The 22940-nt window shown below is 41.4% G+C and overlaps 1 protein-coding gene and 1 pseudogene across 1 annotated transcript; both read left to right on the forward strand.

Annotated features, from left to right (window-relative positions):
• The first annotated feature begins 1399 nt into the window (after positions 1-1399).
• LOC100566080 (olfactory receptor 10W1-like) lies at positions 1400-5758 on the forward strand. Its single transcript, XM_003215008.3, has 3 exons — positions 1400-1751; positions 2223-2380; positions 4601-5758. The coding sequence occupies exon 3, from the start codon at positions 4622-4624 to the stop codon at positions 5543-5545; it is 924 nt and encodes a 307-aa protein (XP_003215056.2). The 5' UTR covers positions 1400-1751; positions 2223-2380; positions 4601-4621; the 3' UTR covers positions 5546-5758.
• Positions 5757-22299, forward strand: LOC134294158 (extracellular calcium-sensing receptor-like; annotated as a pseudogene).
• Positions 22300-22940: the final 641 nt, after the last annotated feature.

The following is a 22940-nucleotide window of genomic DNA, read 5'->3' on the forward strand; positions in this document are numbered from 1 at the left end:
AGCAGAATTTTGGGATAGATATGTCAATGCTTGGTAAGGGACCCCTCGTCACTGAAGCAATTCAATGTGGGCGAATTTGACAGATCCATATGGTTTCCCCCCTTTTCTCCAGTTTCATAGCCATTCCTGAACTCGGAAGATAATCTCTGCCCTTCTTATTTCCCCCGTTTTCTTGGACTTTTAAGAAACTTTCCTGACAATCTATGATGGGCCCAGACAGGAAGTCCTCCTCCGTCATGGGATGGGCTCTGTCATAATAATAATAATAATAATAATAATAATAATAATAATAATAATAATAATAATAATAACAACAACAACTTTATTTTTATACCCCGCCCCATCTCCCTGAAGGGACTCGGGGCGGGTTACATGGGGCCTTGCCCGATAAAACAATCAGATATCAAAACACAGCAATAAAACAGTTAACAGTCATACATGGTTATCTTTCTGTTTTAAGAGTGTCTAGAAATGGGGGAGGGGGGAGGCTCCATGGGATAACGTCCTATGGATTAACTTCACAAATTAATGTTCTCTTTTGCCATAGTCATCCAATTTCTATTTGTAAGTTTCAGTAAAAAAAGTTTTCACTAAAAGTTAACAGCAACATTTTCTCACTTGAAAATTGACATATTAGCATTGATGTTGTCAAGTTCTGCTCCCATTTACTGTAAACTGCTCAGTCCAGACTTTGGGGGATGTGGAGCATCTTTTTATATTTTGTATATCAAGACTGAAAGTATGAATTATTATTATTATTATTATTTGTTTGTTTGTTTGTTTGTTTGTTTATTTTTCTATCCCGCCTCCATCTCCCTGCAGGGACTTGGGGCGGCTAACATGGGGCCAAGCCCAAAAAACAAGCAATAAGCAAAATAAAATACATGTATAGACAACATCTTCAAACAAAAAACACATCAAAATCACAATAATGCAATATAATACAATCATAAAACAATAAAATAATGATAAAATGCAAAAGACCACTATTTAATGGCAAAGTGAATAAAATGGGAGGGCAATCTAGACAAAAGTGCAAAGATATGTATTGTAATACCATTAGGGAGCATGAATTGAGAAAGTGCTGAAGTGTTTGTTCTCTGAGAGATTTGGAATGGGATAGAAAGTCAAATTATTTCCAGCAAAGGAGCAGAATAAAGTTCAAAATATAGCCATTTTCGTTTAAGTGGGAAGAGAAATGGGAGGCTGACTACTGTGTCTTCACAACAAGTGTATATTTGCAACAAGTCTATATTTTCCATCCTTGCACCAGATAGTAGATGAAGATCTGATGCTGGATATTAAAGCGTATTAATAATGGCTTGAGACAGACATAGTGAACATACTTTTTTTTAAGTGAATAAAATGCAAGTGGTGATTTTAAAAAAAATCAGAGCAATTCCCAGGGCTGAGAAGAGAATGATCAGGATAGTCCAGGGGAATAAATGGATTGCATACCATGTGTGACAAGCCACATTGATAAAACAGACCCACTCTGGGGGAAGCTCTGCTTGCTCATCCAAAGAGTCACAACACTGTTCAGGTTAGTTGTATCTGCTCTAAAGCAGGGATATGCAGTGAGAGCCAGGACTGCCTGTGTCAGTAAGTTCTCACTTTCCCCTCTAGCTGCTTTCAGAAGAAGACTTCGATTCACTTCCACTGATGTAATATATAGTACTACATCTCAGCAATTCAAGTAAAAACGAGGAAAGCCATACACAACGTTGGAATCTCCAGTTTGTCCTTCTGTGGTGAGTTTGGTGTTCTTACATTGTACTATTTTTCCATTGCAGGAGCATCAATAATCTTTTAAGAAGGTGGGATGACAGAGGAGATGAGGGAGCTCTAAATTGCTTCTATTCTATGGGCTTTTGCATTTAAATTTTGGAAGTAAATCTTGCATAAAATTCATGATGAAGGTTGCTAATACTAAGTTTTGCTTGCACTGAGAGGCTTATGTGTGGTGTGTATTTTATCATTACAGTTTTTGTATGTGATCTTTTATTACTTGTTTTTATTGTTGATTGACTTGTTTTATTGCTTTGTTTTTATATTGTTTATGTCCAGGCTTGGCCCCATGTAAGCCGCTTCGAGTCCCTTTGGGGAGATGGGGCGGGGTATAAAAATAAAATTATTATTATTATTATGTGTATGTGCATGTCTGTCTTCAAGTTGCCTATCAACTAATGGTGACCCTCATGAAGTTCACATTGTTTTCTTAGGCAAGGGATATCAAGATGTGATTTTGCCTTTCCTGGATGGGAGTTCTTCAATGAATACAAGGTGCTGCATGCTGTATTTCAGATGAAGTAACTGGAAAAGCCACCTCTCAGTATTCCTTGCCTAGGAAAACCTTATAAAATACCTGAGTGGACAAAAGGTACTGTAAATGGTTATCCACCTGTATCTACTGATACTAGATCTATTGACATTGAATCCACTAGTGAGTCACATCAGCAACTGTTTAATGACAGCAGCAAGTGAAAGGGGCATTTCCAGCCTTTCAAATGAGGTTGTTGAAATGAAGAATTCTTGGGCACAATCCTGAATGGATTTGTGGATGAAAGAACACAGAGTTCAGTTCTGATGATGGAAACCAGTTCTTGAGCTGAAAGTGTACTCACAGGGACTCTTTATTTTAATTCTATATCTGGCCCCCAAGCCAGCATTTTTCACTTTAGTTCAGTAGTTAGATTGTATATTGGTGTGTTGTATGTAAAGTTTGTAATGTTTTATTTAAAAAAATCTTCTAAGCCCAAAGTCAGAGGAGTGAGCATGGTGTAATAATTTGAGTGTTGGGCTAAGATTTGGGGAAATCAGAGTTTAGGTTTGCTCAGCTATAGAAACCTACTGATTGATCATATGTGAGTCACAATATCTCCATCTCAAAGGAAGGCAATAGCATAAATCTTGCTGAAAAAACCTTTTGATGGGGTTGCAACATGTTGAAATCAACTCTTAACAACAATACAACCTCAAATCTACCCCATTCCCATTTTAAAGCAATGGGACATTTTAGACCTTATTGTTGCTCAGGATGTCTTTTTTTTAAATAACCCAAGCAGTGCATGGCAATGCATACTTTTCTTCAACTTTCCATAATTATTATTGATCTAGCATAATATAAACATATCCTGCTATCCATTACTCTTTAACTTCAACGATAAATAGCTGTGTGACTGCAGCTATTTATTTTTCTCCTTTTTTACCACAATTATTACAGCCTCATATATTGTATATGATATGTTGAAGAACTGCAAACATCTATATAAACGCATGGGCTGGAATCCTGTTGGGAACATACAAATGTGTCCACATACCGCCAATCCCCATTTACTGGGCAGCTACTGTGATGATAATAAGAGTCTGTTCCCTGTTAATCAGGAAGTAACTGACATTCCCATTTCCTCCCAGGAGTGATCTCTGATGTGACCACCAGCAAAATCAGAACTTTTGTTGCAATTCCCCCTTATACTGGCAATTGTTGTTGGACTATCAACAATTGACAGCTGTTATTGCCTAGTGAGTAGGGATTGGGGGAGTTTTAAAGTCCCTATTTAAAAAATCGAGCCCTTGGTGCCGCAGCAGGTTAAACCGCTGAGCTGCTGAACTTGCTGACCAAAAGCTCGGTGGTTCGAATCTGGGGAGTGGGGTGAGCTCCCACTGTTAGCCCCAGCTTCTGCCAACCCAGCAGTTTGAAAACATGCAAAGGTAGGTAGATCGATAGGTACCGCTCCGGCGGGAAGGTAACGGCACTCCATGCAGTCATGCCAACCATATGACCTTGGAGGTGTTTATGGACAACACCGGCTTTTTGGCTTAGAAATGGAGATGAGCACCAACCCCTAGAGTCTGACACGACTAGACTTAATGTCAGGGCAAAACCTTTACCTTTTTATTTAAAAAAATCTCTAGAAAATCTGAGGAACTTCAAAGTCCTATACGGCTTGGGTCCAAGTTATTTGAAGGACCGTATCTCCTTGTATGAGCTCAATATAACTGTAAGAGCATCTGAAGAAGGTATTTTCTCCCTCCCTCCTCCTTCTCAGGCTTGGTTGGTGGGAACAAGGCAGAGGCCTTCTTGGTGGCTGCTCCCAGACATTGGAACTCCTTCCCTAGAAAGAGCAAGATAGCCCCATCTTTGCTCTGCTTCCAGGCTTTTAAATTACTGATTTAAGTAGAACTTTTAATGCTGCATAGTACTGGCATTAAATTTTAAGTGTTTGTATGGAATCAATTTTAATACATTTTCATTGTTTAATGTTCACTGTTTAACTTTATTGTTTTAGGATAATATGCAAGACTTTTAACTGTTTTTAATTTATATTGTTTACATGTTGTTAGCTGCCTTGAGGAGAAAGGTGGATATAAATGAATTAAATAAAGAATAATACGGGGGGGGGGGTGCTATTTGTGGCATCCTCTGCAGGCTCTGATAGAATCTAGGGTTGAAAATTGGCACCCAGATCCACCACAGTTGCTTACTCCTGATACAATGTGTTTCTTTTCACCTTGTTTTCAGGATTCCTCTTTGTTTGAGACGTAAAGCACAAGAAGCTCTGATTTTACATATATGCTCTTCTCTCTCATTCATCTGTAGGGTAGAGAGCTTGATAGTTAAATGTTGAAGGAGAACTGCACTGCAAGACTGGACTTCCTGCTGGTGGCTTTTCCCAACCAACCGGAGCATCAGACATCCCTTTTCCTTGGCATCTGCTTGGTTTATATATCCATAATTGCAGGCAACCTACTCATTTTGATTGTTATCTGGGTAGATGCTCACCTGTGCACACCTATGTATTTTTTCCTAGGAACTCTCTCTGTAGTTGAGCTCTGCTATACATCAACTATAATCCCACAGATCCTGGAGACCACCTTGCAGGAGGAGAAGTCCATCTCTTTCCAAAGCTGCTGCACTCAGATGTTCCTTTTTATTGGGTTGGGTAGCTGTGATTGTTTCCTGTTGGCTATCATGGCATACGACCGCTGCATGGCCATTTGCAAGCCCTTGCGCTACACACTCATCATGACACAGCAATTGTGCGTTCAGCTAGTGGCTACCTCTGTGCTGAGTGGTTTCATGATCTCCTTAATACTAGTTTGGCTGGTTTTCCACCTCCCTTTCTGTGAAGGGCATGACATTGAACACTTCTTCTGTGATGTGCCTCCTGTGTTCCAGCTCACCAGTAACAAGACCAAACTGGAAGAGGTTGGGGTATTCCTTACTGCGATCGTGGCTATTGTTGTTCCCTTTGTATTGATCTGCATCTCTTACCTTTTCATTGCTGTGGCAGTTTTGCGGATCCATTCAGTGGACAGTCGCCAAAAAGCTGTCTCAACTTGCTCCTCCCATTTAACTGTGGTAGCCCTGCAGTATGGTTGCTGCAGCTTCATGTACCTGCGGCCAAGCTCCAGTTTCTCTCCAATGCAAGACCAGATACTATCAATGGTGTACACTCTGGGCACACCACTACTCAACCCCATCATATATAGCTTGAGGAACAGAGAAGTCAAATCAGCCCTTAGGAAGTTGGTTAGCTACTAAATCTTCCAAGGGAAATCTGATTCCACTGGACAAGGGCAATCTGATTCCTTAAAGACAAAAAGACTATAACTCTTGTACCCAATAATTTCTTCTAGGTTTACCAGTAGATCAGCATGTGTGAATACAACTGACTTAAACAGAGCCCCGGTGGCAAAGTGCATTAAAGCGCTGAGCTGCTGAACTTGCAGACCGAAAGGTCCCAGGTTCAAACCCCGGGAGCGGTGTGAGCGGCTGCTGTTAGCTCCAGCTCCTGCCAACCTAGCAGTTCGAAAACATGCCAATGTGAGTAGATCAATAGGTACCACTCCGGCGGGAAGGTAATGGCGCTCCATGCAGTCATGCCGGCCACATGACCTTGGAGGTGTCTACGGACAACGCCAGCTCTTCGGCTTAGAAATGGAGATGAGCACCAACCCCCAGAGTCAGACATGACTGGACTTAACATCAGGGGAAACCTTTACCTTTACCTAAAGATGATTACCAGGAACAATGGTTAAAAATTGATCAATACATTATAAAGAAAGAATTGGGTTCTCAATTTTATGTTTTATTCTCATGGCAGGGAGGTGAGGGCAATTGCAGAAGAGCATTTGCAAGCAAGGTGAGTATGCTCAACCCCGCCAACAACTAGAGTGGAAGTGTCAGGCAATGCTTCCCTTTCAACATGGGAGCCTCTACCTCTGTTGTGCTGGCTCAAATGGATCCAGTACAGATTCTCGCTACTTGGGCGACGCTTCCCATGTGTGATGGAGGACGTGTCGCTGTGAGCGAGTGGCACGTGGGATGGCGGATTTACCCTGCTTCCTCTGTTCAGCGTTGAAGTGGGACGCTTTGGCTGACTCATGTGATAAGGTCGTTCAATTTCCTTTGCTTAATTCTGCCCTATATAACCATAGATCAATCTTCAATTGTGCATCTATCCTGCAGGGTCAACGCAATTTGGCACCACTTTAACTTAAGGAGAGCTGTGGTTTTACAATGTCTTTAGCTTCCTCTACCATATGGTGCGGGTACCTCACAAAAATACAACTCTCAGGATTCCATAGAATTGAGTTGTAGCAGTTAAAGTGCTGTTAAATTGCACTAATTCTACAGTATAGATGCACCTCTAGTTGCCTTGCCTCTAGAAAGAGGTGCACATATCTCAAGCAACCCATCATGCAGCCACAAAGATCTGTAATGTCCCCCTGACAGTTTAGTAGCTTGATTCTGCCACTTTCTGTGAGGGGACACTAGAACCCATCAGCTGTAATACTTAATCAATGGTAGACTGTTTGCTGCATCCTTTATCAGCAATAAAGATGATCTTTTAAGTAGTGCTGTACTTCAGCTTTCAATTAGAAACTGATCCTTGAAGGGTCCCAGAACTTCAGTCAGCTCCATCTCAGAAGACATCAGAAATGTGCATTTGTGAACATGGGATCAGGGACATATATTTGTGGACATACACTAGTTCCATAAATTTTAAGTTGGAAAAATGGTGACAAGTTCTGAATCTGAATATTATCTGGTTGAGAATTCTAATTGCCCCCATTCTCAACTGTCAATTGCAGGATTTGATAACATGTTGCTTTTTTTTTCATTTCAGGAGCAATTTGAGAAACTGCAAGTCGCTTCTTGTGTGAGAGAATTGGCCGTCTGCAAGGACGTTGCCCAGGGGACACCCCGATGTTTTTGAACTTTTTACCATCCTTGTTGGAGGCTTCTCTCATGTTCCCGCACAGGGAGCTGATAGTGGGAGCTCATCCACGCTCTCACTGGGTTGTTGCTATGGTATGGTATATTAAAGTGGAATAATAGCCCTATAACAATGAAGTAATATATACCAGCCATTGTGTTTTTAAAGTGGTTTGCTGTTCTTAAAATTAATTTTATTAGTTTAACATGAAGATGAAAAAGGAAAAAATGAAATCATTTGTAACTTTCCAAGGATATTAGATCTCAAAATGACATGTTTACTTATTAAAGGCATTCCCCAGAAACCTATTACCTATTTTATTGCAAGCTATCCCCAAAGCCGCCTGTTCTTTCAGTCTTTGCCTCTGCTCTCCAAATGAAAAATGTCTATCTTCATCATTGGCTTTTGGAGCCTGAGAAAACTGCTGTGACCCATCGTGTGCACATACCCATCCCACTGATTCATCTGGTGGATGAGATTTTATAATGCTTAAAAATAAATCAGATCCTCTGTTCAACCATAGATGGCAGTGGAACAAAATAAATGTTTATGCACAACAAGAGAAACACTCATATATGTTATGAATAACTAGAATCTACTAAGTCATTTATGAATGTATACCCTAGAGCTATACACTTGTGACTTATATATTCACAATCTCTATGTAGCCCCTAGACTACATAGGGAACATGAAAGTTTACAGTCCCAACTTATTGGGCAGCAGCATCTGCAATTGATGGGAGTCCTGTCTCTCAGGAAACCTCTACCAATCCTCCACAGAGATGTGTAGTGGTGGTAGGGGATTTCCCACTTGGAGAACAGAATCACTGGTTTGCATGATGACTTGAGATGTGTGCTCTCTCCCCAAGGCAAAAATCCATGATGTAACAATGAGGCTGACAAGGATTTTTGCTTTATAAGCATTTGAAACTTTCTATCTGAAAGCAAAATTATCTACAAAAAGCCTGCTGGGGCTTGTTACCATTTGCTTTCCTTTTATCAGTGAGGAAAAACCATGATAATGCCAGGGAGCCACAGTACAGTGACTGAGTTTATGTTCCTGGATTTCCCAGATAGCTGCAAACCCTCATCTCCATAAACATATTTCTAGTCTAGACTGTCAACATTTGGGGGAATCTGTTCATCATGATCTTCTTCTTTACTCGCTCAGTCATTTCCGACTCTTCGTGACCTCATGGACCAGTCCACACCAGAGCTCCCTGTCGGCCATCGCTGCCCCCAGTTCCTTCAAGGTCGAGCCAGTCACTTCAAGGATACTGTCCATCCATCTCGCCCTTGGTTGGCCTCTCTTCCTTTTTCCTTCCATTTTCCCCAGCACCATGATCTTCTCCAAGCTTTCCTGTCTCTTCATGATCCTCGAAATACTTCAGCTTTGCCTCTAATATCCTTTCCTCTAGTGAGCAGTCGGGCATTATTTCCTGGAGGATGGACTGGTTGGATCTTCTTGCGGTCCAAGGCACTCTCAGGATTATGATAGCTATCTAGAAAGATTCTAATTTCCATACTTCCACGCCCTTCTTATCATTACTTTCCATAACAGAGCTTTGACAATATCTGAGGTACCCCAGATGATAGCAAATATTTTATTAAATAAGAAGATGATCAGCTTCCTTCTGGTGGTTTATTTACTATGTTGCCATCTGCCACCCTCTGCATTATACACATGTCATGACTTGGCAGAAATAAGTATGGCTAGTGGCCATGGCACTGGTCCTTGGAGGACTGTTGTCTTTGGAAATTGCAGTCCTGTTCTTTGCTTTTCGTTTTCCTGGCTAGATTGAACATTTCTTCTGCGAAGCAGAACAACAGCTGAAATTGGCAAATATAGTAGAGTCTCACTTATCCAAGCTTCATTTATCCAATGTTCTGTATTATCCAAGGCAGTCTGCCTTTTAGTAGTCAATGTTTTTGTAGTAAATGTTGCAATGTTTTGGTGCTAAATTTGTAAATACAGTAATAATTACTACATAACATTACTGTGTATTGAACTGCTTTTTCTGTCAATTTGTTGTAAAACATGATGTTTTGGTGCTTAATTTGTAAAATCATAATGTAATTTTATGTTTAATAGGCTTTCTTTTCTTAATCCCTCCATATTATCCAACATTTTTGCTTATCCAATGTTTTGCCGGCCCGTTTACCTTGGATAAGTAAGACTCTACTGTACTAACATTGATTTTGAGGAGATTGCTATGTTTGTTGGCAGAAATGTATGTGTTCTTGCATACATTTCTATTATCAAGAACATTCTGCAAATGCCTTCAAGAATGAGGCAGCTCTAGACCTGCAATACTTGCTTCTCCCACCTTATGGTGATGTTCTTACAGTACGAATGTTCTACTTGCACCCCAAATCTAGAGGGTTTGATAAAATGAATCATAGAATTGGAAGATACCACATGAGCCATCTAGTCCAACCCCTCGCCATACAGGAAAAGCACAGTCAAAGCACCTGCTTTCACCTGTATTAAATGGCACTAGAAAGTAAGCATAAAAAGATATGGAATACAAGCAGCAATACAAATCCCTGTTTGGCAGGGATAGTCTTCTGCCATCCCACCTTTTCAACTGCCCCTCTTTTATCCCTTTGCCCTTAGCTTATAAACAGATTTCAAGGTGAAAAAGAAGCTTGCTCTCAGTTAAATCAGCAGAGAAGAGAGAAAAGGAAAATCAGAATATTCCCTTCCCTGCAGTCTCAGAGAAAAGCAAACCAAATCAGTCTCTTCTAGCTTTTATGTTCTCCTACATCAATAACTTTTGCTATCTTGAACACCAATAGATGTTGCTTGGCTACATCCAACCATATTTTCATCTGTGAGATGTCGGTAATGAAACAATGTCTAGTTTAATTGTAACAGGAGTCTTGATGGCTTTCCTATATCTCAACATAAACTATTTTGTGGGCTTGATACAGGTTTACAATAGTCTCATTCACTTGGCTTAATTTGAGAACTGAAATATAACATTTAAATTGCTCTGGGATCACCAGTAGATGGTTTGCCCACTGGAAAACATTTTCTCTAAAGCTCTGTCAAAACAAACAACTTAAGGGCTAAACTAAGTGTAATGCTAAATGGATGTTTCCATTTAACATGCAGATTTTGAAAAAAAAATACAAACCTAGCATCATCTAGGGAGTAATGCAATTTTATATATAAATACTGCAAGAAATGTACTTAGGGAGCAGGGAGAGAAAACACTATATTATATTAAAATGAAAACATTCCTGCATTCAGGGGTATAATACTCCTTCTTCTAGAAAATACCCATTGGAACAGAGAGATCCATGCTAGAATCATACTAGATAAACCCAAGAGTAACATCATGAAATAATAATAATAAGATGATAACAGTTATTCTTTTAAATTTACAATTATCTGCAAAGGCCGAACTAGTTAAAGAAGGCACAGGGGAAATAAGACTACAGGTTAATCCTCTAGCTTCTAAACAAGCTATTAAATGTACAGCTTGAAGCTGAGACAAAGTTATCATTAGCATAAGAACACTAGTATTATAATCAGGCATTGGGGAAACTTTAGTATTACAAACATCATTATATTCCATAATAGTGTTGCTAACTTGATATAAGTTGAGTATCACTCCTCCAAAATGATTGGGGTCAGAAATGCTTTGAGTTTCAGATTCCCCCCCCTCCCCAGATTTTGCATTATTCATTTTTGTATATGCAGACATAATGAGGTATCTTGGTGATGTCTTATCAGAAGAGGGTGCATTACAGACTCCTTCAAAACAGCAGTCACCTCTCCCCACAAAACCACATTATTGGCTTGAACAAAAACTTAAATAAGGCAGCTAGATACATCTCTATTGGACAGCCATCCTCTGTTTAAATAGTCCAACTGGGATCCCATTGATTCTCAAAGCAGTCAGCATCACCATGTTCAGGTCTTACCATTAGTTTTTACTAATGTTTTGTCTGAAATTTATTCCCTCCTTATTTGATTTTAGTCTTGTCTCTTCCAAAAAGGTGTCTAAACACCTTTTTTATGCTTAAAATAGTTCATATTGAAGTGCTATGTGAAGTGCTGCTCTTTCATCTTCCTGCCTTTCTCAGAATAATTTGTCTTCTGTTTTCCTTCTCACTCTTCATGCTTTATTTTCCACATTTGTTACGCCAACATCAGTCTATAAGCCTGTGAGCAAGGGATATATTGATTTAGTTTTCCAGTTCACCACAAGTTGCTGTAGTTCTTAAAACTGTCATTGATCTGTTGTTCAGTACAACCATGATTCCTTTGTGTATTATTTAAAAGTCCAGTCATAAAAGGAATTTTTTAAAAAATAAAAAATCTAGATGTACCGGTGGGTACAAACAAAACCAGGGCATTAAACAAAACTAAGATGTTTTAATTCTGTGTTGTGTTTTTCGCCTATTGTGTATATTTTATTATTGGTTTTTGTTGTTGTCCTTTGATGTTTCATATTTTATCATCGCCTGTATTTTGATTTTGCTGTAAGCCACCCTGAGTCCCCTTCGGGGGAGATGGAGGCGGGATATAAATAAACTAATTATTATTATTTATTATTAAAAGGGAAATGTAGTGAATGAGCAGAAATATATGATAAGGGGGAAAAAACAGTCACAAGGAATAATGTGTTTTGGTCTTTGATCCTTCAGATCAGCCATGGGTCTCAACATCCCAAATTTTCTGACCACGTCCAGTTCCCATCCTTCCTGCGTACTGTACCCGCTAGGAGCCACCAACCCTACCTTCTCACTCAGTTCCTGATGCCTTTCAATTGGATATGGGTAGGTCTGGCAAACTTTAGCAACAAAGAAATAGAAATGGAGCTTACTTTGGAAAAGTATTTGGAAAAAGCTGGTGGCTGCCTTGCTCTGTCCAAAAGAGTCCATGATCTAGACACGCACCTTGAGATCTACCCAGTGGCCACGAAGATTGGAAAATCATCTGCAAGGATGTTCATTTGCCATGGCTATCACAGTCACTTTAGGTTGCTTGCCAGTGCACTGCCGAAACAAAGCATTACTAGCAAGTTGTGGGTCCTGACCACCAGTTTTGCTGTGATCCCAGAGATGTTCACCAGTGAGATGTTGAGCCTCCTGAATGGAAGCCTAGACTTGAGGATTCATTCTGATAAAATAGTAGGCTTTGAAAAAAGTCCTGGTCACCATTCACCCTGCAACTTATCCTCATAGCCATTTAGTGAAATTGCTCTGGCAAAAGTTGTTTGAAAGCTTGGCTGTTCACACAGGCTTTTGAATAAGTACCGCCCACTTGAATGTTAAATTCTCATACTAATGGTTATCCCTGATCGGTTGCATCCACATGGGTAATTTCTTGATATAGCCTCAGGGTTCAATTCACTTTTGAGTTCTCCCCCATGATCTTATAGCACTTTTAACTTCCTCCATGTTTACAAGTCTCACTTAGTGCACTTTTGACCAGCCCATCCTTACGTTTTATTGCTGCGTTTTAACTTTATCTTATTAATGGTTATGATTTTATTGTTTGTTTTAATTTTCATTCGTGCATTTTCGGTATTTGAAGTTATTGTATGTATGCTTGTTTTGTATTTGTAAGCCACCCTGGGTCCCTGTGGGGAGATGGAGGCAGGGAATAAGAATAAAATTATTATTATTATTATTATTATTATTATTATTATTATTATTATTGTTTAAGTGTATTTGCCGGGTACAGAGAAAGGAGGAGGAGCGATTGAATTCCATGTTTGCTCTGGGGCAAAGGAGATGGCTGTGGGCCGTTTTAACCTGAGCTATTGGGCTGCCACTTACCAGGCCTATCTTGCTGCCAGAGCCTACATCACTGTCTATCAAGACATGATGTCTTGTACCATGGGCAAAGGGCCTTTCCTCAAGAGGTCTTGTGCCACAGCAATGGGTTTCCAGCCTTAGCAGGTAAGCCAATTACACCTTTCCTTTCAGCTGCTGATTTAAACAGGTCTGTTACCTGTGCCATACAGATGAATGACACCAAGCCTGAGCCCAGGTGAGCTTTAGAGGTATTGACTGGAGCATACTCAAAAGTCAGAAAGGACAAACCTCTGAAGAATATAGGTACTAAGGAACAATGAGGAGACATAATAGCCATGTATAAATAGGGAGGAGGGAACAAGCTTGTTTTTTGCTGCCCTGGAGACTAGGATGCAGAACAACGGCTTCAAACTACAGGAAAGAAGATTCCACCTGAACTTTAGAAAGAACTTCCTCGCTGTGAGAGCTGTTCAGTAGTGGAACTCTCTGCCCCAGAGTGTGGTGGAGGCTCCTTCTTTGGAAGCTTTTAAGCAAAGGCTGGATGGCCATCTGTCAGGGGTGCTTTGAATGCAGTTTTCCTGGCAAGGGGTTGGACTGGATGGCCCACGAGGTCTCTTCCAACTCTATGATTCTGTGATTCTATGAATGTCTCTTTTGAAAATTCAAAGCCAGAGGAAAATTCTGTCCAACAAGTTGAGACAAATATGCTTTTAATTGTTAGCCTGTATGGAAGTAGTTGTGTAGAATCATCAACAAAATAAAGAGACCCCGGATCTTCTCTTGGCTTTGAACCCATTAAACAGTGCCAATTGTCATTTAATCAAATGTCATTGATAAAGTATTGAAACTGCTTTGACAAAAATGCTAAAACAGGAGTCCATGCTGCTTTCTATGATGAAATTCCCATGAGGAAAGAGAGAGGGGAAATTTGGAATTCACTATAATGAGCAAAATGATTAAGAGAGAAAGGTGGTGTGAGGGAGGAAGTCAAGTGAAGCCTAAGCGTATCAGTAAGAGGTAAAGAATCTACAGAACAAAGGAGATTAAAAAAAAACATTTCAGATAATCATAACTACTTGCCTCTGTCTCTCTTACCCCACTGTAGGATCATAGTCGCTTGGACAAATTTGCTTGCAGATTTCTCTATTTCTGACAAAAGAAATACATCTGAAACAGCGCATACATGTCTAGTTTCAGTTGGGCACTTTCATGTCCAGTTACATTACATTCCCATTTTTCAGATTCACTTATGACATATCTGTGTGTCCCATCTGCTATCCTATAGACTTCAGCATTTTTCACTTGGTCAGTGCTTGGTGACTCTGTCTGGTTCATTCTGACAGCCCATCACGAACAAATCCTCACTCACAAAGCCTTTTGCAAGCCCCTTTCCTCACAAGCTCACTACACTCTGAAGTTTCCTGAACTTCCAAATGCGGCCTTATTTTGAGAGACGGTTAACTGATGATAATAAACTCCCTTGATTTTAAAAAGGGAGCGAGGTGGAGAAAATAAAAAAGAAATGTAGTGGCACCTTTAAGACAAACTGGTTTTTATTTTAGCATTAGCTTTCCTGGATATAAACCCACTTCTTTGGATGCAGTATAAAGTGGCATTAAGCTTTAAGGTATAAAGCATATTTATACAGCTGTGGGAGTGGGCTGCAATGTAATAGGATCCAGAAAGATGCAAAACATGTCTCTTGCCTTAACGTTTCAAAGAGCCGGGTGACAGGAAACACATTTTATTTATCTTTCTGGTGCCATCTGCTGGCACTTTTCAGTACAATATTGCACAGTGAATTATGGTAATATTTTTTTTACGAATTTGCCAAATATATGTTTAATTTTCTACTCATGTGTGATCCAGAGAAGACATCTTCATTGGGGTAGCTGCGAAATCTTCAACTATCTTGATTTGATCCTGGCTTGTTTTATTTAATTTCCTCTGGACAATGTCTCTGGTTTATTCCCAGAGCATTCCAACAATAATTTTTCCCTTTAACTTCTCTTCCTTTGCCCAGGTGCTTTTTGTAGCTTATTTATAATCAGCTGTAAACATGATTTTCCTTCAGTCATATTTATGAGAGCTCTAGGTGGTTCTGGCGAAAAAAGAGTATCAGCTTTATTCTTCCTTTTCTATTCCTTGACTTGTCTTGTGATGCTCAACTGTCAGTTCAAGCACAGCAGCAAGATGGGGATTAAGATTATCACCTTCTGGCAATTTTATACCATAACACTATCGTAAAATAAATTTTTGATTACAGCCTTTCTTGTCAGTCCCACAGTGCATTCCAAACATCTTCAGCTTTAGGCTCTGAATTGATCATCCATATTATTATTCATTTTCTAGTTTTCCTTTCATGGCTATCTTTTCTCAACACACTCATGATAAATCTTTCTATTCGCAGGACTTTAAAGAAGTCATCTTGGATCAATAGCATTTGCACCTTAAATTGGCAAAGGTGAAGATTGCTACTGTAAATATGGTGCTAAATACAATATTCATGTTAAAAACCATTGTTTCCATTTTCCTGCCAAGGTTTCTATTGTGATTATCTTAATTCCTTTCTTGTTATGGGTTGGTCCCCATAACCTGTTAAGTCTTTTGCTGATGAATCCAAGGTAAAGGTTTTCCCCTGACATTAAGCCTAGTTGTGTCCTACTCTGGAGGTTGGTGCTCATCTCCATTTCTAAGCCAAAGAGCCGGCGTTGTCCATAGACACCTCCAAGGTCATGTCGCTGGCATGACTGCATGGAGCAGCGTTACCTTCCCGCCAGAGTGGTACCTATTGATCTACTCACATTTACATTTTTTCAAACTGCTAGGTTGGCAGAAGCTGGGGCGAACAGTGGGAGCTCACCACACTCTCCGGATTCAAACCACCGACCTTTCGGTCAGCAAGTTCTACAGCTCATTGGTTTAATGAATCCAAACTAGCTTCCAAATAGGGTACTGTTCCATTATCTGGATGGAGGCCAAAAGGGAGTGCTAGACAGAGAAGGATAGTCCATTTCTGGGGGGGACGGGACGGGACGGGACGGGGGTTTGAAGGAGTAAAACTATTTCCCTCTGTTTTCCTATTATTCCCCCCCATTCATGTTGCAGTCGTGGAAACAATCCGTGTTTAAAACATGGGAAGTTGTGTGTGTGTGTGTGTGTGTGTGTGTGTTGGGGGGGGGGGGGTAATCACTGAAAACGGGGGAAATGGTTTTCCTTCTTCAACTCCCCCCCCTATGAAATGGACTATCCTTCTCTGTCTAGCGCCCCCTTGTGGCTTTCGCCTGGATAATGAAGGTAAAGGTAAAGGTTTCCCCTGACGTTAAGTCCAGTCATGTCTGACTCTGGGGATTGGTGCTCATCTCCATTTCTAAGCCGAAGAGCCGGCATTGTCCGTAGACACCTCCAAGGTCATGTGGCTGGCATGACTGCGTGGAGCACTGTTACCTTTCCACCAGAGCAGTACCTATTGATTTACTCACATTGGCATGTTTTTCGAACTGCTAGGTTGGCAAGAGCTGGAGCTAACAGCAGCCGCTCACGCCGCTCCCGGGGTTTGAACCTGGGACCTTTCAGTCTGCAAGTTCAGCAGCTCAGCGCTTTAATGCACTTCGCCACCGGGGCTTCAGGATAATGAAACAATACCCCAAATAGTGTGTTTTCCATTAAGATTAGATCTGGAAGAAAGAAGACATGAAGAGTCTGCTGGCAACATGACTATTAGAGAATGAAAGAAGACAGCATGGAAGATGTAAAGTCAGCCCTATAAGTCTATAGGTGAGAAAACAAGAGAACAGACAATAGAAAGCCTGTCAAAACAGAAAGCTGCCAGATGCTGTTTCTGACTGAACGACTGATTCCAATGAACCAGGTAATATTGCAAATCTATAAGTCATAGCTGTTACCCTTGATGACCGAGACCCCGGCTTTCAAATTAATTTGAACCCGCAGCAGAGAGTTCCGCAGATCCATCACCAAAAGGAACGGAGCGGGACCGCAGCAGACTATTATTAAAAGATCTTTTTTTCTTCACTTTCCCCTTCCCTGAACTATGTAACAAATCCCCCAATAAAAGTAGCATTTATTTTAGCAGTAACACTCTCTATCTGGTTATTTTGTGTCTTTCTCTGACTCCTTCCTTTGCATGCAATTTCTCTCTCTCTCTCTCTCTCACTAACCCGTCTGATCTTTAAACCCTGGCGGAGGCTTCCCCGCCATAGGTTAATACAGCGGACGATACAAATTGGCTCATATCTTTATCAAAATTACCCCTGGCACGCTCTTCTTTTAGTCCTAATCCTTTCTAAGGCTCCTGACTCAAGGACCACCAGCGGAACCAAAATCGGTCCAGTTCTCGGCACCTCATCAGCTGACTGTCAAACGGAACCGACTGCTCCTTTCAAGCCAGACTGCTCTCCTCCAGCCTTATCCCGGACTTTCCTCTCTCCGCGACCCGCGGGATGGTTTTAGGAGATCCCTGGCCCCTTTCTGTGAACTGGGGATGGGGGGATCGCTCTTCCGCTGGGGAGACATAGTTCTCCAAGGACCTTCGCCCTCTCTACAGCCTGCCAGGAGGGTGCCTGGACGGGCGCTCTCCACGTTTCATTCACACCTTCATAATTTTATGAAGGAGAAGAACACTCTTCCCCAGACCTATCCCTGGACTTATGAAATCTTATACTTCCAAAGACTGCAACCCACATGTGCCTCTTCCCCATGCCATCTCTATGAATTCCTTCCACCACAGATGAACTCTTTTCCTCATGTATCCGTGAATTTTCATATTCTATGTACCTGGACACCCTCATGAATCACTGTTGTATGAATTTCTAATCGTTGGGCTAACTTCATGAATTGTGAGATCATGCTGCTAAAACTCCACTTTTATGAATTTCCATATTGGGTTCCCCAGATGTTGTGAACTTCGTTCTTATCAAATGTTTTCAAATTGTTTATATCATTCATGATTCCCCTTCATGCAATGTAACCCACCTCTATGGATTCTCCCTTACTTCCTTGAAATCTATCTATCTGCCTATATGTATTTGTACTCTTTGGGATCCCCGGAAAATATGTATTCTTCCCAGCTGGGTTTATATTCCAACTTTATTTTATTTTTCATTTTATTTCATATAATTGCCAATTCATGAAATCAGATAGGGAATATTTCGAACTCAACTTGAACCCCAGGACCTGCCCCATTTCCTATGACCCAGGCTTACCTTCCCAAAAACAAAAGGTTAATTCGCTGCCGCTTAACCTAATCAGATTCAGATTGCATGGACAATATAGGGCTTGAGTCGCCGAATTCGGAGTATTTTGACCTAAAGGTGATTCGCCCTCAAGGCAGACATTGTCATATCTCCTCCAAAGGACATCTCAGGAAGGCGCCCTGCTGGGCCCATCGCCACCCATCCTTACTTCCACCTCTGACACCCCAAGGCATATCTGAAATCTGTGTACGTGACAGGAACCCTTGATTGCTGTCATTAATCCCTTTAGAATTCGGCCGGGCAGGATTTAATCCGATCCTTCCTGCTCAGTCACTTCATTGTTCCAATAACTCCCGCCTTCTCCTCTCTGATTGGCCCGAGTGGGGACAAAAAGCAACTCCCTATTGGGCCAGCAGAGCAAGGCGGGAAACGAAAGCCCGCCTCGTTCAACCCTTTAGCCTATCCACGATCAGATGGGCGGGGGAGCGGGGCGGGAAATTCAAGGGGCTGTCAGACTGAAACATTGTATAAATATGGCTTTATTTGGGTTATATGGTACGCTAGTAGACTGAATGATCACTACTAGTGTCCTTTTCAGTTGAATCGCTCAATAAAGACTCCTTGGCGGATTTTCCTTCAACTTTGGCGGACCTTCTTCATTTCGGCTTCAGGTTGTATTGTGGCTCATATTCTCCTATTGGCTCCGCCAAGGTCCGTTCTCTCGGGACCGGATCGGCTCTCTCCTTAAGGGGCCCGATCCCCTAAAAACGCTGTCGACAACACCCTTCAGATATTATGAAAGGAAAGATACTGAAAAATCCAGAACCTGGACAATTAAAAGCTCCTTTTTACCAAAGCAACTCAGAATGTATATGCATGTTTCCTGTTATAAAAAAAGCATTTCTGTTGATTTATGAAAACCTGGTCACGTCAAGACTGTATGAATGGCATGTATGAACTAACTACTCTGGCCCATTTTTCAGGCCTTTCACTATGCAAAGAACATCAACTTCACCTTTTCATCTAAGGAGATTTTCTCCAAGAATGGTGAGGTTCCAGCCGCATTTGACATTATGAACCTACAGATTTCACCCAACGGCTCCTTACAGGTAGTGAATATTGGACAATTTCACTCTGGATCTCTTGTCATTCAGGACACAGCTACTGCGTGGGGAAAGAGCAATACTCAGGTAATTACTTTGCATATACTGAACCCTTTCGTACATTGGGGCATGAGCCCAACTCCATCTTATTTTTCTCTCTAGGCCATATGCAGAAAATAGCTTCTCTCATCCACAACTTATAGGGCACAATTCCAGCAGCAGCAGCCAATCTTGTGTGGAGAAAGAGAGTGTCAAAATCATGAGTTAGGCCCTTTTGACTAGTTCAAAGATCACTGATATTGAGAAGAATGTATGTTGCCCTCTCAGACTTTGCTATTTCAGCTAAATCAAAATGACAATACCTTGAGGTTCTCCCATCATGACTATGCAGTCTGCATTGTATTTTCTCAACCTCTCAAAGGATTGGCAATGTTTTATTCTCACATAATCAAATCCTTTGGAGTTATATGTTCTAACCTGGGAAAGAATTGTAATGTAAGACAATTACTTTCAATGGGTCCTGGCTTAGGAGGGATATCAGGCAGAAAACCAAGTTTCATGAGAGATGCAAAAAGCAAAGTTTATTGTTATCACAGCTATGGTAAGGCAAACAGCCGTACACACCCTCTTCAATGGGTCTGTACTAAGCAAATTGCTGCCGCCCAGCATGTTGCAGCAAACAAAGAACATATATCTTGGCTTATCTAAAATTGACCAATGGCTGAGGGTCTTCCTCACTTTCCACACCTACTTTGGCACAAGTGATACCAATGACCTAACTTGTTTACTCTGAGCTATCTTCTCTCCTTAGAACTTTCTGGAGAAAGGCACCAGCTCAGAAGAAGGAAGGGGCATATGCAGCGGTAAAGCCACATAGGCAAAAGTTTACTATTTTCTGGCTTATGGTCCCTTCAGTAATATAAACTTTTTCTTTTCTCTCCTCCAAGCAGGTGCTCCAGTCATTCTGCACAAAAAGCTGTCTGCCTGGATACAGGAAGATACATTTGCAAGGCAAAGCTAGCTGCTGCTATGAGTGCTGGAGGTGCCCCAATTGATGGTTTGCCAGTGTGACCGGTAAATTGAGCCTTTGCTGGATACATGGCTATGCTCTACTTCACCTGGATGATAGAGTGTGGAAAATGAGTATTTCTGAAGTGCAGGCTCTCCATGCTGACTGGGGCATTCTTGGAGTTACAGCTCCTAAAAATAATCTTTTGAATCCAGGTGGCCTCCCCATTATCTATAGATGACCAACTAATGCAATGACTTAATTCAAGTTCAGATGCTGCAATGAATGTGTGAGTGTGTGATTTCCTACCGTGGTAAGGGTTTCCTCCAGTATCCCCTTTCCTGGGGAGAAAAAACAGAAAGGTCCAATCATCTTGCATTTCATGTCCTGCATTTGGGCTTGACAGGTTCATTAATGTGCAAAAAGAATGCATGACTACATAGGCTTTTAGCTTCCCCAGCTGTCACCACACTTCTCATCCTTTTAGCAAAGTAGTGGGGAAGGAACCCTGTCAATCCCCTGGATTTCTTTTTGTTCGTTCTCTCTGAGATGAACTCAGGCACCTGGGTCACTCTACACTTGCATCATGGTCTTTTCCAAGGCGCCCACCCTGCAGTGTGGAAGGTGAGCACTTAAGCATCTGGGTTCTCTGCTTTTTACTGTGACTTTGTGCAAGCAAAGTCCTCCTGCATTTTTTCTCTTTTCTCTGTCAGGTCTTGGGCTTGGGGGGGGGGGGGGGGAATCAACATCTGAGATGGAGCTTGGCCAGACCAGAATAAAGGAAAAAGGATGGAATTAACTTCACACCAAAAGCCTCTGTGTAGAGTTGTTATTAGTAGAAACCTGAAAGAATATGCAGTGTGGATGAATCTCCATCCTGTTGCGCATAAAAATTTCTGCCAGTAGTCTGATCTCATGATTTGGGGGGCGGGCATTATCTAAGTGTGGTGTTTAGTCCTGTAGCATTGCAAATCACTACGTTCTGTATTCATAACTTATCACATGTTGTCTGAATTTGCTGGTTTACCCATCACTATATATTTTCATCCTCATCCCAGGAGTGAGTGGATTCTTCACCCTCTCCCCTTTAAAAAATGTGTCTGACATTGCGAAGGATCAAACTCTAACATAAAAGGCAAAAAAGAATAGAAATCGAATGAAGTTGTGATATTTCTTACTTTAAAAAATTACCAAGGACTCATTGCCATTTAGGAGACCACAGGACAGTCCATTTGCCCACATCATCCTACTCAATTCAATGAGGGCAATTCCAACAGCTCTCATCCCATGTGTTTTTGGTACTTTCGAAATGGAATATCACAGATCCCATACTTCTGAGATGATCCCAGACCGTCTTCTCCCCCCTCCCTTTTTTGGGACTGTTTCTGACATTTACATAACAAATTGTGACAGGTGCAGACAAGGAGTCCCCTGCATCATGGGTGTCATGATGCCAGGGCTCTAACAGTACGCAGGCAGAGGTGAACCAAAACAAACACCAAGCTTGTGTCAAACTGTTTAAGTAAAGCAGCACTTACTGTCCAGCTGTTTTCAAAGTCCCAACGTAAAACATAAAGATAGCACTCAGTCACAGAATCAAAGCAAAACTGATAGTGAACACCGATCAGGTACAAGACACATAGTCAAAAAAGGTCCAGTCCAACAGTCAAATGCTGAGAGTTCAATGAGTAAAGTCCAACGATCAGGAGTCTATACCGTAGTCAATGGCCAATCCAGAGGTTCCAGGGTCCGAAGAGTTCAGGAGACAGGTCAGGATACCGAAAAACCACAAACTTGGGGGAAAAAACCAGCAGCATCCACAGCCAAAGTAAAACAAATACTTTTCTCCCCAAAGAGTACTCTCCAGGCTAGCTCCTTATATCCAGTGCAACCGAACTGCAACCTATCTCTTGCATGCCTCCACACTTACTTGCTTTCACCTGTAACTCCTACTTACAGATTACTCAGCCCTGTAGAACTCAGACTTATATTAACCCCTTCCATCACCAACTACTAGGCCTGACATCCCCAACCACCATCAACATGATACATAACAGTGGGATGGGCTCCATCACTTTCAATTGCCGAAATGAATTATAACTGTTTTAAAATGGGGGGGTGGGGATGGGGGGTGGAATAAAGTCCTGAGAGTGTGGTCAGAGGAGTCAAAGATAAAAGGGAAACCTTCCCATGTAGCATTGAATTTCAACCTGTGTTTGATCAGTGGAGTTCTAGTAAAGGAAAGGTAAACGTTTTCCCCTGACGTTAAGTCCAGTTGTGTCCGACTCTGGGGGTTAGTGCTCATCTCAATTTCTAAGCCGAAGAGCCGGCGTTGTCCGTAGACACCTCCAAGGTCATGTGGCCGGCGTGACCGCATGGAGTGCCGTTACCTTCCCGCCGGAGCGGTACCTATTGACCTACTCACATGGGCATGTTTTTGAACTGCTAGGCTGACAGAAGCTGGAGCTAACAACGGGCGCTCACTCCGCTCCCAAGATTCGAATCTGCAACCTTTCGGTTTGCAAGTTCAACAGCTCAATGCTTTAACACACTTCGCCACCAGGTGCTCCAAGGGAGTTCTAGTTGCAAACATGATAAAGCCATATAAGTAGGAATT

The sequence above is a fragment of the Anolis carolinensis genome, chromosome 1, assembly GCF_035594765.1.
Source record: "Anolis carolinensis isolate JA03-04 chromosome 1, rAnoCar3.1.pri, whole genome shotgun sequence".
Classification (NCBI taxonomy): Eukaryota; Metazoa; Chordata; class Lepidosauria; order Squamata; family Dactyloidae; genus Anolis; species Anolis carolinensis.